Below are 15,292 nucleotides of genomic sequence, written 5' to 3'. Positions count from 1 at the left end.
ATTCCTATTCAGTACGTGATATGTAGCAAAGGGCTAAGATTTGGCAGGACCCTCACAGTGTCATATTCACTGGGATAACTACCAGCCCAGGCAAGAGACAGTAGGAGGCACAACTTCACTCTTGAAATGGGTGTCTGACCACCCATGGCAGCTTGGACCTGAAGGTCCATCCCAGCATACTGCAGCAGCAGTTGTGATGATAAAGTCCTCCATATCCTGAATGAAGTATCCCTTGCTATATGCCTTTTCTGTTTTCCATACATGTCTTTGGAAGGCAAGGTCCTTGTGTCCTCTTAGCCAGCAAGTGCCTAAGTGCAGGTTCATTTCACCTGTGTTGTTCATCACCTGAGGAACAGAAGAGCCACAATATTGGTTGCCCAAGCACTTTCTGCCGAGAGTGACTTTGCCTGATGACTCAACAGAACAGCCAAAAAACTATAATCAGCTCAAAAACTTGACTTAGACATAAAATTCAGCCTGAATTTTTCATGCAAGTATGGTCTTCTACCTTCACGTAGCAACATATATCCTGAAGATTGGCTTGGCTGTATTATTTATTAATTGTACATGATGCATTTATCTGTCAAGTCGCAAATAATCAGTCTCTAGCTAATTATAAATAGCTCTAGGATAAACGGCAACAACAACTGCTTAACAACATCTGGCAGTCTAGAACTGAGTATTTTCAGTAGGGAGCCCTGCTAGCCATTTTGACTTCTTTATATGAGATAGGCTACTAATATCAGGGGGTCGCAGAAACAAAACTACCAGTAACTTATCCAAGATTTTTGAGTTTAGCAAAAAAATTATGTAGAAAACATGTTCACTGAACAATAACTTGAGTAGATTGTGAAAGTAATGCACAACTCAAGAATTGTATGAACCTTATTTAATTCCTTATGCATTAATGTGCAAAGTAAACAGCATTTTCTTCTGTACTATATATTGATGTCATTTTAATTATTGTCAGCTAATATGAAGCCAATTATTTGCAATTACTGAAAATTAGAAAATCAGAGCATGAAATGTGGGCTTGATTTTTCACTTTAAAGCAAACACACAGGGTGAATTTGTGAAAGATCAAAGAAAAGAAATTATATAAACAAAAATGTAACTGATTTTTTGGACAGTTTTTGCCCTTGCTCTAGGAGCCATAGTATTGTGGTTCAGCCCAGGAAGGCAGCTAAACCCCATCCTGCTGCTTGCTCTCTCTCCTCCCCAGAAAGATAGGGTGAAAATCAGACAGGTAAAAGTGAAAAAAATTGTGGGTGGGCATAAAGACATTCTAATCTTTTATATAAGGAAGGGAAAGAAACCACCAGAAAGGGGGGAAGGGAAACAAATGCAGGGAAATATGTGATACAAAAGAAAACGCACCAAGCCTGCCCCAGAGCAAGGGCAGCCCCTGGCAGCCCCCACTAGCATCCAGCTTTATTGGTGTGCAGGATGCCATAGGCTGTGCAATAACCCTCTGGTCAGCTGGGGTCAGCTGTCCCATCTGTGTCCCCCCTCAATGCTGTGTCCATCTCCAGCCTCCTCAGTGGGGCAGTTGGAGGAGCCGAAAAGGTCTTGGCTCTGTGCAAGCACTGTGCAGCAGTAACTAAAACATCCTTGAATTATAAACTCTGTTTTCAGCACAAATCCAAAACACAACCCCATACCAGCTACTGTGAAGAAAAGCAGTTCTGTCCCGAACAAAACCTGTGCACACAGAAACACGGTAAAGGAATTTTAATATTATAAATGTACAAAATTATTAAACAATAATAATTTGAAGGTAAGTAATTAGTAACTTTTGAGTTTTCATAGTAAGATAATGATGTAGCCTGGAGAGCAGCAGGAGACAATAGGAGCTAAGTACTAAATTACCTGGGCTACCCAGGCTTCTTGCATAGCAAGTTGACGAGAATCTTGCCAGAAATGACTCCCAGTACTGCAGTAAGCCCTGTCCAAAATTGTTCCTGATAAAATCATTCTCTTAAAATAGCTGGACAGCTGGGCATCTGAGAGTTAAAAGCTGGATGTTGTAAATATCCCACAGTGCTACATTTAGCACTACTTAAAACCTTGTGAAAATAAATGTTTATATTTCTAAAACTGACAGAGCTAACTGTTGTTGAATAACAGTGAATTCCCTTTGTGAGGTTTCTGTGAATGCAGCTATAGACAAGGATGTAACTCTATGTTGTAAAATTTGAAGCTATAAAAAAGAAAGACATACATTTAAAAGAGAAGTTCAGTGCAAATACAAGGGTTGTGGCAAGAATTAGAGCTGGCCATCAACTTCTTTAGGAAGAAAGAGATGAGGCGATTATGGTGGTATTTCATTAGAATATGTAAAAGAACTTTATTTCAGCTACACTTGTTTAGTACCTAGACCATGTAAAAATTGCTAAAATCAAAGTCTCATACTCAGGAAAACTTCATAGCAAAGATATCATCTACCTCAGGAGAACATAATCCTTTTTTTTTTTTTTCTCTAGATATTCCATGAAAGAGGAGGATTAGGTAGGGCTTTGCAGTAGTTGAAAGGAGCAATTGTCACTCCCATTCTGTTATACATGACAGAAAAAGCAGACTAAAAGAAAATGCAGTACTTCTGTAATTGTAGTCTTCCTGATGTCATCACATCATTTTGGTGCCTTTTATTGGAATTCCATCCCCAGTGCAGAGCCCTTGAAATCCTGTGGATGACATCAGCTTTTAATGATGCCTTGATAGGAAATGTGAGAAGTCACTATGCTGCTCACACTGCAGGCTCATATATAAATCAGGCAGAAGAACTGAAAATAAATCTTATCACTTTAACAGATTTGTAAACACCTGCAGTTTCAGCAGCATTTTCTGTAAGCTGAAGTATAAACATGGAAGCCACAATATCTGGTTCCTCTCTTGGTAATAGATTTACTGCCTTCTCTTTGGTAAATGATATAAATTCAGGCCATCTGAATGAGTCTCAGCTAGAAAGATGTAAGCTATTGCTTTCTAGCTCACAAAAGCTTTCTAAGATGCAATAAATTCATACTTGCAAAGCAATTTTAAATCTTCACAGGTACAACCTTCATATTATATGTGTCGTAGCACTTTGATATATTAACATAGTCTGATGGATTGTTATGTTTTTCATATTTCTTTATTAAATGATGCTGCACCATAATTATTATTTCAATCACTGAAGGGAAAATGAATATGCATGCTAAAAGGAAAAGCAGAACTAATGTATGTTAAATGTCTGTTCATTAAATCTAATGAATCTCCTAGTATAAAGAGCAGAAAAGTACCACAGCTAAAACATTTGTGACTCAAATCACTTATTTATGGGACTCCAAGCTGCATCCTCTAAAGGCATTTCCAAAGCATCTCAAGCTCCTAAGACTAAACAGCAGTGCTAAGAGATACCTTTTATATATTTATGGATATAACCAAGTGCACTTGTCCCAGCCCGTGTCTATTCTGTGATGCAGGTAAAACTCTTTCCCTCACCCTTTAACCCAGCATGCTAGGGTTGCTGCACAGGAGCGCCACTTTTAAAACAACCTATCTTCTGCCTGCCCGAGGGGCTTTTTAATTTCTAGCTCTGAGGACTGAGCCCTAACCATGCTGGTAGCCTTGGATGTGCCACCTAAGAACCCAAGTGAGCCAGGAAAGTGGGAGCTGTAAGTTTCCCCCATTGGTTGTTCCTGGGGACCCGAGGCCAGGTTATTGGGGATCATTTCTCCTTACCACTAGAATAAAATGCATCAACTGCATTACTGGAAAAGCTGTGGGCACTGAGGAAGTTGATAAACGAATATGTTATTCTAAAATGGGGAAAACATGACAAAATCATTCAATAGCTTCTTGTGAGCTTTTTAGCTCAAGAATGCACACATGTAGAGCATAGCTATATTTTCTTTCAGAACAATTAAATTATAATAAATGCATGAGATAGCATAACCCAGATTTCAGCCATCTTAGCTTTAGCTGTCATGAATTTCTTGCCTTGCTGTTGAGAAGATCTGTGAATTTGAGGCTGTGAGTGCAAAGAAATGTGGTGTTGAGACATTGCTCTAAGTCAATTATTAATCATGCCAGAGAGATCTGGTGGCTGCAACAACCAGGCTGCTTCCCTCTATAAGAGCATGCTTACATTTCATTTGGGAAAGGGGGGAAAGTACTCCCTCTATTTTTTGAAAAGGTCAACTGAGTAAATATATGAAAATCGCTACTAATATATCAAAGTTGGATTTTCAAGTCCTTCACTGTATCTCCTTCTGTGCTTCAGCAGCCATTCAATTCCACATGCTGCTAGGCATTTGGCTTTCAGAATCAGAAATCTAACCACGAAGATAAACACAGATTCGCTCTTATACATGTAACCAGCCACAAAAAATACAGAACCAGGATGCCATCCTAGTAATACCATAAAAGCTTCTGTTTTCCACATTGATGTTTGAGAGTCCATTCTTCATGCTTTCCCATAATTCTGGGTTATAGGTGTTGTACAAAATTCAACAGATGCAAAATGTCCCTCACTCATGAGCATCCTTCTACTCTGGATGAAAGTCACCTTCACAAACAATGAGGCTCACCTGAGAAATCACAGATTTCTCTCAGAAATTTGCTACCTGCAGTTTCTGAAAAATCAGGTTGTGAACAGTCTATGAGCAGAGATGATAAGTATTAGGTCTGGTTATACAGACAGACATGTAGAGATAGCTGGAGGCCAGTGATGATTGGTGTCTTTCAGGGCTTTGATCAACTGAAATGGATGTCCATGTTTCTGTCCCATAAGACATAAGGAGTGGCAGTTGCAGCAATGCAAAAAAAAAAACCAACCCAAAAAAAGAAGGCACTTCCATACTGATTTGTCAAATTTCTTCTCCAAAATCATTGCTCTTAGTAGCTGATAGATGCAAACAAATAAAAACTTCTATCTTATGCATTTTAAATGGGAAGACACCTGTGATTTACTCCACCTGGAGGACAGATGCAATGCAGTCTGTCAGTTGCTGTGAGATTGGTGTTCATAAGCAGCTGATTTCAATCAGCAGTTTTAGATAAACAGGATAATGGATATGAGTGCAAGTGACACTTTTCCTTTTGTCTATTTCCACAGAAAGCCAGGCTTGCTCGAATCCGTGCAGCAAAGAGTGGGAGCGCTAATGCCTACATGCAGAGCAAACGAAATGGCTTGCTGAGTAACCAGCTGCAGCAGGTAATGTTTGTGTTTCTTCCACCTCCGGAGTAACCACTTAATGACAGCCCTGCAGTAGTTTATTCTACTTAGCACCAGGGCAAGTCACCTTGGGGCTTTGGGCAATGTTATCTTTAGAGGCAGATTAAGGCAGGATAAATTGGACAATTACTACTGTTAAAGGTAGCTTATGAGAGTTGATGGTGGGGTATTAAGAGATGAGGGAAATATCCAGATAGAGATGCTGGATTCAATGTAAACAATATTTCTAGAGTTAGATCCTGTAGAACTCATTAAGGAAAGTACAGAGCATTTGCCTCTTAGGAGGTAGGTTGGATTTATCTCACTTGGCTTTAAACAGGTTTAACATGGGTGACAGAACCAGGTTTCATCATCAGTAAAGGAAAAGCAAACTCTAGAGTACTGGTTGCACAGAAAGTGTTGCAGAATGTGAAGTGCTCCCTCGAAGTGCCTACCTTGGTTTAAGGAGAATCTTGGTGATTACCTCAAATGCATTGTAATCTAATGCTATCTGAAGCAAATTCCCTGCTTACCCCTGCCGAGGAAGCCAGGACCAGCAGCTGGGGCTGGGATCCACAGTGCCCCACGCTGCTGGGAGACAGCCCCTTGGCTGCTCAGAGCTATACCCAGCTGAGAAAGACTGCAGACAGGGTGGTTTTTAATCCCTGCCATTTTCTGGCATTTAGGCTTTTCCCTGAGGGATACAGGAAGGCCTTTATTCCTCTATGCCCTTTCTGTTCAATACGTGTTAAACAGCCGGATACTTCAACCTATAGCCAGAAGAGGAGGAAGTGGCTGTCTGTCCATCCATCCTGTCTAGCACAAAAGATGAGCAGTCAGAGCCCTTGTTTCCTCTTCCGCTTGAAAGAACTCGATATTTGAACTAAAAAGACACCAAATAGCTTAATTACCCTGCAGATTTCAAATATCCCAAGGTTGAATTGTAATCTTTTCTATTATCCCACTTCTTCCCCTATTTACTTTTTTGCTTTCTAGTGAACAATTATGAAAGCAATTAATAAACAGTGGATGCTTTCTACTTCTTCATTCTGTGTCAGTAACATTTGCTATACGCTTTCTAAACCCAGTAGACTGGGATTGCTGACATGAATTTTTGTGTAAGCAGAAATACTACACATTCTTTAGTGCTATGAAATGATCCTGGGAGGACAACTATTTTTAGTTTCCTTCAAATGAGGCACATTCCCAGAAAAGCAAATATTTTACTGTCTCTTAAATTGATTATAATTTTAAGCATTCATTGATCCAACATTCAAAGCTTGTGTGTTGATTGCACTTGTAAATTGTACTATCTTCTCTATGCATAAAAGACCTAAGGTGAAAATATTTAAAAGGAGGTGCAAGGGAAGGAAAGAAAACAGTTTGATTAAAAAGCAAGCAAAAGGAAATTAAGGTGCAAAATAATTTTTCTGATACTGTGTGGATGAAGAATTGCAGTTATGCTACTGTGTACAATCCAGATTCGTTCTGATATTTGGACAAGAGCCCTCTTGTTCAAAACTGAGAATAATACAGAGTTCTATGTATCAACAGTCCTCCAGTGAAGAAGAACAGGCCTTTGTTGGCAAAGCTGGCTCTTCCTTTGAAACACAGCACCACCACCTGCTTCACTGCCTGGAAAAAACTACGGTAAGAAAAGAGAACTGTCTTTTCCTGTGAATTGCAACACCAGCCTAGTTTTGAATGTTTTCAGTTATCTCTTCTAATTAATAAGCCTTTATATTAAAGCAGTTACCTAGGAAGAAAAGCCATTTTATCCTATTTTAAGATGTTATACCCAATGCATATAAATACCAGAGAGAGATTGCTTCTGCTATATTTGATGGAGATCACTGTGAAAGTCTTTCTGCTTTTTCTCAAAAAAAGCAAAAAAAAAAAAAAAACCCAAACAAAAAAGAGTAAAAAGTTTCCCCACAACAAACATTGCTACATTTTGAAAAATTAAATGTCAGATATGGATATGTGGAATTTATTGTTCTTCTTTTGACAGCATTTCTTTGAAATAAAAGGGCCCAGTAGTTACATCACTTAGCAGCAATATGTCACTCATATGCTTATGGTGCTTATGTCTCCTCCATTCTTACTTGACGAGTATTAATTTTTAAAAAATGTGCTGTAGGACAGAATGTCTTACTTCCTATTCAGAGCATACTATGGTTTCTTTTGCCAAGATTCTTGCCGGGTCCTTTGGAAACATTTTTAAAACATTTTGTACCTTCAAAATTTTTCCACAGTTGACTATTACAAACATATTTAAAAACCTGAGTAATAACCACAGGTCTTGTCAAACTGTCATAGAAATCATGGGGAAAAAATTCTATTTGTTTGGTAGGAGCTGAATTCAGCTCCTGAAGTTTCACATTTCCTCTAATCATAATCGTGGAATATGTAAAACTTTTAATTTTTCTTAAAAAGACGAAGTCTATAAAGCAAGTATTAGCTTGTTTCTTGAACCTACATTCTTTTTTGCTTCTATTGGGTCCTGCTACTGGCCCTGAGTTCATATGACATATTATCACAAAAATATATGCAGAGCAGTAGTTCCAAGTTATATTCTGGAGATGATGCTTTCCTAAAATTTTAGTGGGAAAGATTTTGGGCCCTCAGCACTTGGCATCTGACAAGTTTCTGGTTCATTTTATAACAAAGAGGGTGGTGTTTCTTAGACTCTCACCATCCTTTTTGGTAGAAGCACCCTTTGTGGTACTTCTATCGTGATACTGAGAAAAGGCATATTTTCTCTTTTCTGTCACTGAAAAGCCAATAGGATAAGATCTCATCCACTTTCAGAAATGCAGAGTGGGCAATGTTATGGAATTCTGTGGAAATTACATTAATAATGAAACTAATTGCACTAAAAATTATATTTTACAAACTACTTTTAGCTAATTTAAGAACAGTTAATTAATAATTATAATTAAATCTACTAACTTGTGCCATTATAGCATTTCAAAATGTTTCCACTCTATATTAAAAGTTCAGTCGATAAAACACTTTAATCATTGCTCCATAAAAGTTTTAAGAAGCACAAAATTACTTTTAATCAGAAAAATAGCAGTTCTTGGCAAACATACTGCAAGCCCCCGAACATAATCTCAAGAGAGCAATTAGGTTATTTTTCTCTCTGAATTTTATGTCTACTGTGTGATCATGTTCAAATCTTGATTGTAACTGACATATGCCTTATAAAAGTCATTTGTCAAGCAAGTTCTTTTTTTCCTTATCACTTGAAATTTGCATTCTTTAACAACTCTTAATTCACAACTTTATTCACAAACTTATGTCTGAGTGAAGAAGAACAGAATAAATGGAAATAAAAATGTTATGCCTATAAAGGTATTTCTATTCATCGCAAACACCAGAGTGGTTACTCTCCTCATTTTGTTCACATATTTTATATTGGCACTATATGGCAATTCTGAAAAACATCAGCACCTTTCCAATTAGAGCAAAATTGTTTAGGGGAAAAATAGTTTACTTCATTCTAATATAAAAAAATGCAACAGGCTGACAAATTTCATGTGAGACTGAGTGTAAAATAATCCAGGAAATGCTCCTTAAACAATTACTCTAAAATATTCTCAGGATACAGTCTAATTCCATCAGTAAACAGAGGAACTTTTCATGATAAAGGAGGCTTTCTCAAACTGCATGGAAACATATCTCAGACTCTGCTTAGTTTGGCCTTACACTTTTAAACGAGTATAAAAATTTCTCCCACCACCCCTCATCTTCTCCCCTCCCTTGCCCCCATAAGCAACACCACTATTTCACTCTTTCACACACAGAGAAAATGTGGAAATTGTGGCTGGGTGTGAAATAATCTCTAATCACTTTATGAATTAATGTAAACTGGCTATTTGAGTGAGTTTGGATTCAATTTGGTGACCACCCTATAAATCTACTGTCTTTGCTGGGATTAAGTGAAGACTGCATGAATAAAGAGGACTTCATTTAACTAAAATGCTCAGTCCTCAAAACTGCTTTTGATACATCCATCTACAGTAAATAGGAACTTTTTGGATGCTTTTAAATAACTATCTTATCTCCTCTAATCAAAATTTCTATTTGTTGAAATATTTTTCTTTTAGATAGATGCATATGTCAAAAATGTTGTTTCAGATCTTGATTTCTAACATGTAATTCAAAAAGAAGCTTTATAAACTTATCTGGAAAATATTTATGAAATTTATTACATTATAGTTCAATATAATACATTTTATTTATTTTCAACTGAAATTTAGAGTGTTTACATAAGCACCACTTGCATTTAATTAATAAACATAATCCTCTATTTTGTGTCACTTCAAAGATTATACAGATATTTATAATGCAAACTACGTTACAATCACATGCTATTTTGCAAAATAATTTGGATTAACATTTTCTTGTTAATTTTGATCCAGCATTTATATTTGTATTGGTATTCAGCCCAGACTAATACAGGCTAAACACTATAATCAAGAATAAGCTGTCTAACTTACCCAGTTTATTCAGTTGTGTCAATTTAAGCCATTAAACAATCATGATTAATACGTCCATTTCAATTATCTTGCTGTGTGTGCTTTATCCCTTTGTTGGATTCCTCTGGGCTAGAACCACGAGTTTGTGGATGAGCAACTCTATGAAGAGAGCTGTATGGAGGTTGCTACAGTCAACAGGCCCCCAAGCCACAGCCCCTCTCTCTCGTCCCAACAAGGCGTTACCAGCACTTGCTGCTCCCGACGGCATAAAAAGACGTACCGCATCCCAAACACCACCATCTCCGGCAGCCGCCCCGGCAGCGTGCAGGAGCTCAGCACCATCCAGATCAGATGCGTGGAGAGGACGCCTCTGTCTAACAGGTACTTCCCCTGCATCAGCACACCGAGCGCTGAGGCCCCCAGCTTTGTTGGAGAAGAGATGTAAAGGTGGGGTGGCCTCTGTAGGCAGGCTGAGGTGTTAAAGATGAGAGTCCAATACTTACCAGGTATGGACCAGACCAAATGGATACTGGTACTGAAATGTTCTGTGCTTTGTTTGATTCAAGCTTAATCCAACATAATAGTCTCTCTCTAACCATTTCTGCCCTCTCAGGCTGTCCTCACAAGCTACGGTGCACTATTTGCAGCAAACAGCATCCAGGGACCCCAAATAAAATATAGCACCAAATACTATACACCATGGACAAGTGCATAAGAAGAAAAATTTCATACAGAAAAATGTCCAATTCAGATATATTAGATGAGTAAGTGCTCTGTCTGTGCCTTCTTGGCTCAGAGGCATAGGAAATGAGACTTCCTTGCAGTTCTGCAGAGCAGAGAAATAAAACTGATTCCCAGAGTCCTAAGTGTAATAGTCATAGAGAGGACTCTTCTAAATAAAAAATATGAAATGGATAAGAAAAATGTATTTCCTAGGTTGAGGAATTATTAAAAAAGTGAGGAAAGTGCAGTTTAGGAATCTATAATTTACTGAATGTCCCTGTACTCTTACAAGTAAAGTATTTGGCTTTCAAGTGAATCCAAATATCACCTCTGAAAATAAGCAAAGGTCTCAGGAGACCCAGAAGTGTTTTCTATTGATCTCATGCATGCCACCCTTTAATAAAGAAGCATTTTCAATACAAGTTGCTATAGAGATTGTCTTGTTAAGCTACATTTTAAGTAGCTTCCTTTGTATAGTTACTAGGTTTGGATTTCACTTCCATGAACAATCCAATAGCTTGGAACTACTGAAGTTTTTCAGCTGTTATGCAATGAAACCTCCTGGCCAGCACAAAGTTCCAATCTATCTTAGTTTTTCAGGAGATATTCTGTCCAGATCCATTCTTCTTCCGCTAGAGGACTTCCCTGCACTGTACTCCCAGACACCATGTATATAAAAACAAAAAGCACCAGCTTTGTGCTAGAAAACAAGTTAAGAACAAGCACCAAATGGCATTTTCACCTTAAAATAGTCTGAGTTTTACAAGTTTCTTACAATGGGGAGGTAATGCAGCAACTCTATAACATATTAACACAAACTTAATTAGGACATATAATGGAGTGCCTTATTGTTGAGGAAACAGAAAATACACAGAATCATAGAATCACTAGGGTTGGAAAAGGCCTCCCAGATCATTGAGTCCAATTATTAACCTGGCACCATCATGTTCACCAGTGAATGACATTCCCAAATACCACATCCACACACGTTTTGAACATTTCCAAGGGGGGCAATTCCACCACTTCCCCTGGCAATGTCTGACAACCATTTCAGTGAAGAAACTATTCCTAGTATCTAAATGTTCTTGAATAAGCATGGCATTGAGGAATATGTGGGAGACTTGGACTGGCTCTTAGTTTCCACTTTCCTGCACAGTAAGAAACTTGGCTATGCTAAGTGTGCAATGCTTCCCCTGTTCAGAAGCACCTAGGTGATTGCTGAGAAGTGCTGAAATGGTGGGAAGGAAGGGAGAAAGGGACATGGACACAAACACAGCCAAGGACCATCTGCTGCTGGGGTACAGGGTAGTGGAGTGGTGCTGCTCTGTACTTAGAGCTCTCCAAAGGGGTAGGATGAGGGAATGGAATCAGGCACATGAGAGGTTTGTGGAACGTGGACTTTCATTCTTCATGGATTTTTGTTTCTTCCTCCAGCCGTTCCAGCTTAAATGCCAAAGTGGATGAGTGCGTTAAACTAAACTGTGAGCAGCCTTACGTCACTACAGCAATAATCAGCATCCCAACACCTCCAGTCACCACACCTGAAGGAGACGATAGGCCAGACTCTCCCGAGTATGCGGGAGGAAACATTGTCAGAGTATCTGCATTATAAAACAAGGAATTATTTATAAATTAGCATAAAGACCACTTGCAAGCTGAGCTCGAGCAGTGAAAAACGAGTCGTGAGGAATGAGAGAGCTGACAAAGACAACGCCCCTTGACAAGTGTGCCAGTGGCCGCAGAGCAAGAGGTTCAGGAGAAACAAAACACTTTGTGGGTTTTGGTGTCGTAGGGTGTGAACCAAAAGGAGTTTCTTACCCCCTGTCCGAACTGACACGTGGTGGAATCTTCTGTGACCATCCTGACTTACTATATGAGCACAATGAAATGTCCCCATTGATGCTTCTTCTTATCATGAAAGCTCTTTTTAGAAAAAAACACAAATGAAGAAATAGAAACCTGTGTTTCTGCTGAATGCAAAACAACAAGAAACATTTTGATAACGTCTTTTTTTTCCCTGTTAATAAACCACAAACTTGTTGAAGAACTGTCAAAAAATGAACGAAAAAATTGCTCATATGAAAAATGTTTGTACTGAATGAAAGAACTACAACCATAATGCATGCTGAAATTATTTGGAGCTGTGATCTCAGTTTACTTTTGTTGTTTTTCAGATTAGGCATGATAAAATAATACCGTAGAAAGGGGCATTTCCGTGCACTTACAACACGCTGATTGTTAATGTTCCATGGTAGTTGTACAAATAACTTCCCTTTGAAAAATGCAGTATTTCTTACTCAAACACTCATTAGTGAAGTAAAGGTGTTCAGTTAGTTCAATATTTACTATTGTTTTATCTTGCTTCCTAAGTACTGTTACAACTGCAATAAGTCATTGTACACCTGTTGTATCAGGAATCAGGATTTTTTTTAAGGTATTTTACACAACTTCATCTACACTTTAAACTTCTAATGGCAAACATTTAAAGAATCTTACAGCCAAACTGTGCACCACAAATTGCTATTAGTCATTGTTCTTTTTGTTCATTGTTCTCTATTCCTCTGATAGTTTGTTGCCCACTCCAACATAACTGTACCATTTAGGATTTCAAGGATACTGATGAATCAACACAGTCCTTTCTTCCATAGGCAACTTGTCTACTTCTGTATTTTCAGAACAAACCTCTTGTCACAGTTTACTGCTAGAGCAGCAATCCTATTTGAATTAAAATTACCACAAAGGTGTTTTGGGGATCAGCTAACACTTATCTCCAAATGTTCCTTGCTTACATTCTGCAGCATCCAGAGTATTAGCTACACTGGAAGACACTGAAAGACATTCAGTAAAAATGATGGCTAAATTCTTTTTGTAATTGTCTGTAAACTTGCATCTTAAAACTTGTTTGAGAATTTATATTGTGTGAAAAATATTTAATTACCTAAGAACAATGATGATAGAATAATGGAATGAGTCCCAAAGCTATAAAAATATAATTGTTTCCAATTGGAATTTGCCTACATGGGAAGGCCTAAAAGCTAATATGAAGGATTTACAAGTTAAGGCTTCTTGACTTCATTTATAAAAGACATTGATATTATCAGAAACCTTTCCAATAACAAAGTGTAATTTTTCTTCATGAGACTACATTAGATGTATCAATAATGCTTCTTATAATCATGACATACCATACATCATATACATCAAATATACATGGAATATGTGCATATCAATACATACATATATACATCAAAAACACTGGATCAGAAATAATTGCATGTCTGCAAAATGAAATATGCATATAAATCAAAAGGCTCAGTGCATTAGATGCCATTACAATAAATTATTAACACAGTTATTTAATAGTTTGAGTAGTGTATGTTTCAGTATAGTATTTGCTAGCATTCTACTGACCTGAAAATTTGCATTAAGAGAAAATACCCACTAAAAACTGAAACTTGCTGATGATACACTTTTTCTTGCACACAAATACTGGTCTTTCTCTCTACCTGTCAACAGTGAAGAGTAGATAATAGACTCTCATGCTACAGTATATACACCAAAATACAGCATCACATATTAGAATTAAACTACAAGTAAAAAGAGTAGATAATGCCATTCATTACTTTTTATCTTACCTTTTACTTATTCTGAAGTTATTGCATTCTTGGTTAATTTGCAATTAACTTCCCAATTTTTTTTTTAAATCAGAATGACATACTCATTGTAAACTGAGCTTCTCCATTTCTTTCAAACATTATCAGAGAGCAGAAGTACAGGCTGTCCTCTGAGCCAGAGCAGGGCTGCTCCTTCTGAGCAACCCTGCCCAAGTCCATTACCTGCCATTGCTTTCTCTTCCACCCTGTTGGAAAACTGCAGTAGATCTGCTGAAGCTGGTAGGTTACACAAACTTTAATGGATTTAGAGGAGAGGGAGGACCCTTCAGAGTTTTTACTCCTATCCTACTTCCATGCATGGTTAGTCATACTTGGTCCCCACCTTTTGCCAAAGTTATTGATATAAAAACTGCCTTGATGTCAGCAAACTGCAACTTCTTTAGGTCACGTGGTACTTCATGACTAGTTATATCAGCTAAATTCTACAAAGAGGCAGTTACTAAACCTGCTTTGGTGCAGACTACATACAACCCAGGAAACCTACTGACTCCATCAGGTCATGTGTCTTTTAAAAGCTCTTTATTCTCCTGTTCATAGGCACTAGAAAGAACGCACTACAGCAATACACTTGCGTAACAGATATACCCCTGAAGCAACTTGTACTTTCATTTTTAAAATGCAGTTTAGGAGATAATTTAGTAAGATTTTTCAGAATTCCAGTCCTGTCTCCTATTTCCATATGTCACATGCAAAACCATTAATTTATTCTGAATTTGGGAAATACACATTCTTTTGGTGTTTTAGGTGATTTAAATGCTGTTTTGGTAGTGAATGACTGTTGATGACTGTGTAAAATGCATCTGTACTGTACATGAAATGTAATTATTTCTGTGTATCATACAAAGAAACCGAGGTTGTTGTTTTGACGATTTTGTTTGACAGTCATATATCGTATTTCAGAAGGCAGCATAATACATGTTATGCTGAATAAATAGACATTTGAGGAATATTTAAATAAAACATCTGCATGCTTGAATGGGCCAACCTGGTTTTTCAATAACTTATTCATTAAACTTTTTTTTCCCTCTCTAATAATTTGGAACACTAAATCTGAAGTCATCAAATGTCCTAGACAGTAATTCCAGGCAAGCTGAGTGTATCTAAACTATACTAGAGCCATCAAGACCATGATGCCACAGCTCCACTACAGAGTTACCCTGCTGAGAGACCAGCCATCACCTTTCCCTTCACAGCCTGCAGCAGCAGAGGAAAAT

At 37.8% G+C, this 15,292-nt stretch overlaps 1 protein-coding gene across 2 annotated transcripts in view; it reads left to right on the top strand.

Moving 5' to 3' along the window:
• KCND2 (potassium voltage-gated channel subfamily D member 2) overlaps positions 1 to 15,054 on the top strand; it is a 262,625-nt gene extending 247,571 nt beyond the window's left edge. For both annotated transcript variants that reach the window (XM_085042469.1, XM_085042462.1), the window contains 4 exons: positions 5,099 to 5,197; positions 6,752 to 6,847; positions 9,815 to 10,062; positions 11,839 to 15,054. In XM_085042469.1, the coding sequence (XP_084898595.1) occupies positions 5,099 to 5,197; positions 6,752 to 6,847; positions 9,815 to 10,062; positions 11,839 to 12,016 (621 nt within the window). In that variant the 3' untranslated portion in view covers positions 12,017 to 15,054. The remainder of the gene's footprint in view (positions 1 to 5,098; positions 5,198 to 6,751; positions 6,848 to 9,814; positions 10,063 to 11,838) is intronic.
• The last annotated feature ends 238 nt before the right edge of the window (positions 15,055 to 15,292 follow it).

The sequence above is a fragment of the Lichenostomus cassidix genome, chromosome 1Aa, assembly GCF_008360975.1.
Source record: "Lichenostomus cassidix isolate B80296 chromosome 1Aa, HeHo_3.0, whole genome shotgun sequence".
NCBI classification, from domain to species: domain Eukaryota; kingdom Metazoa; phylum Chordata; class Aves; order Passeriformes; family Meliphagidae; genus Lichenostomus; species Lichenostomus cassidix.
Note: the sequence above shows the minus strand (reverse complement) of the source record. Positions and strands in the feature narration are given on the sequence as shown.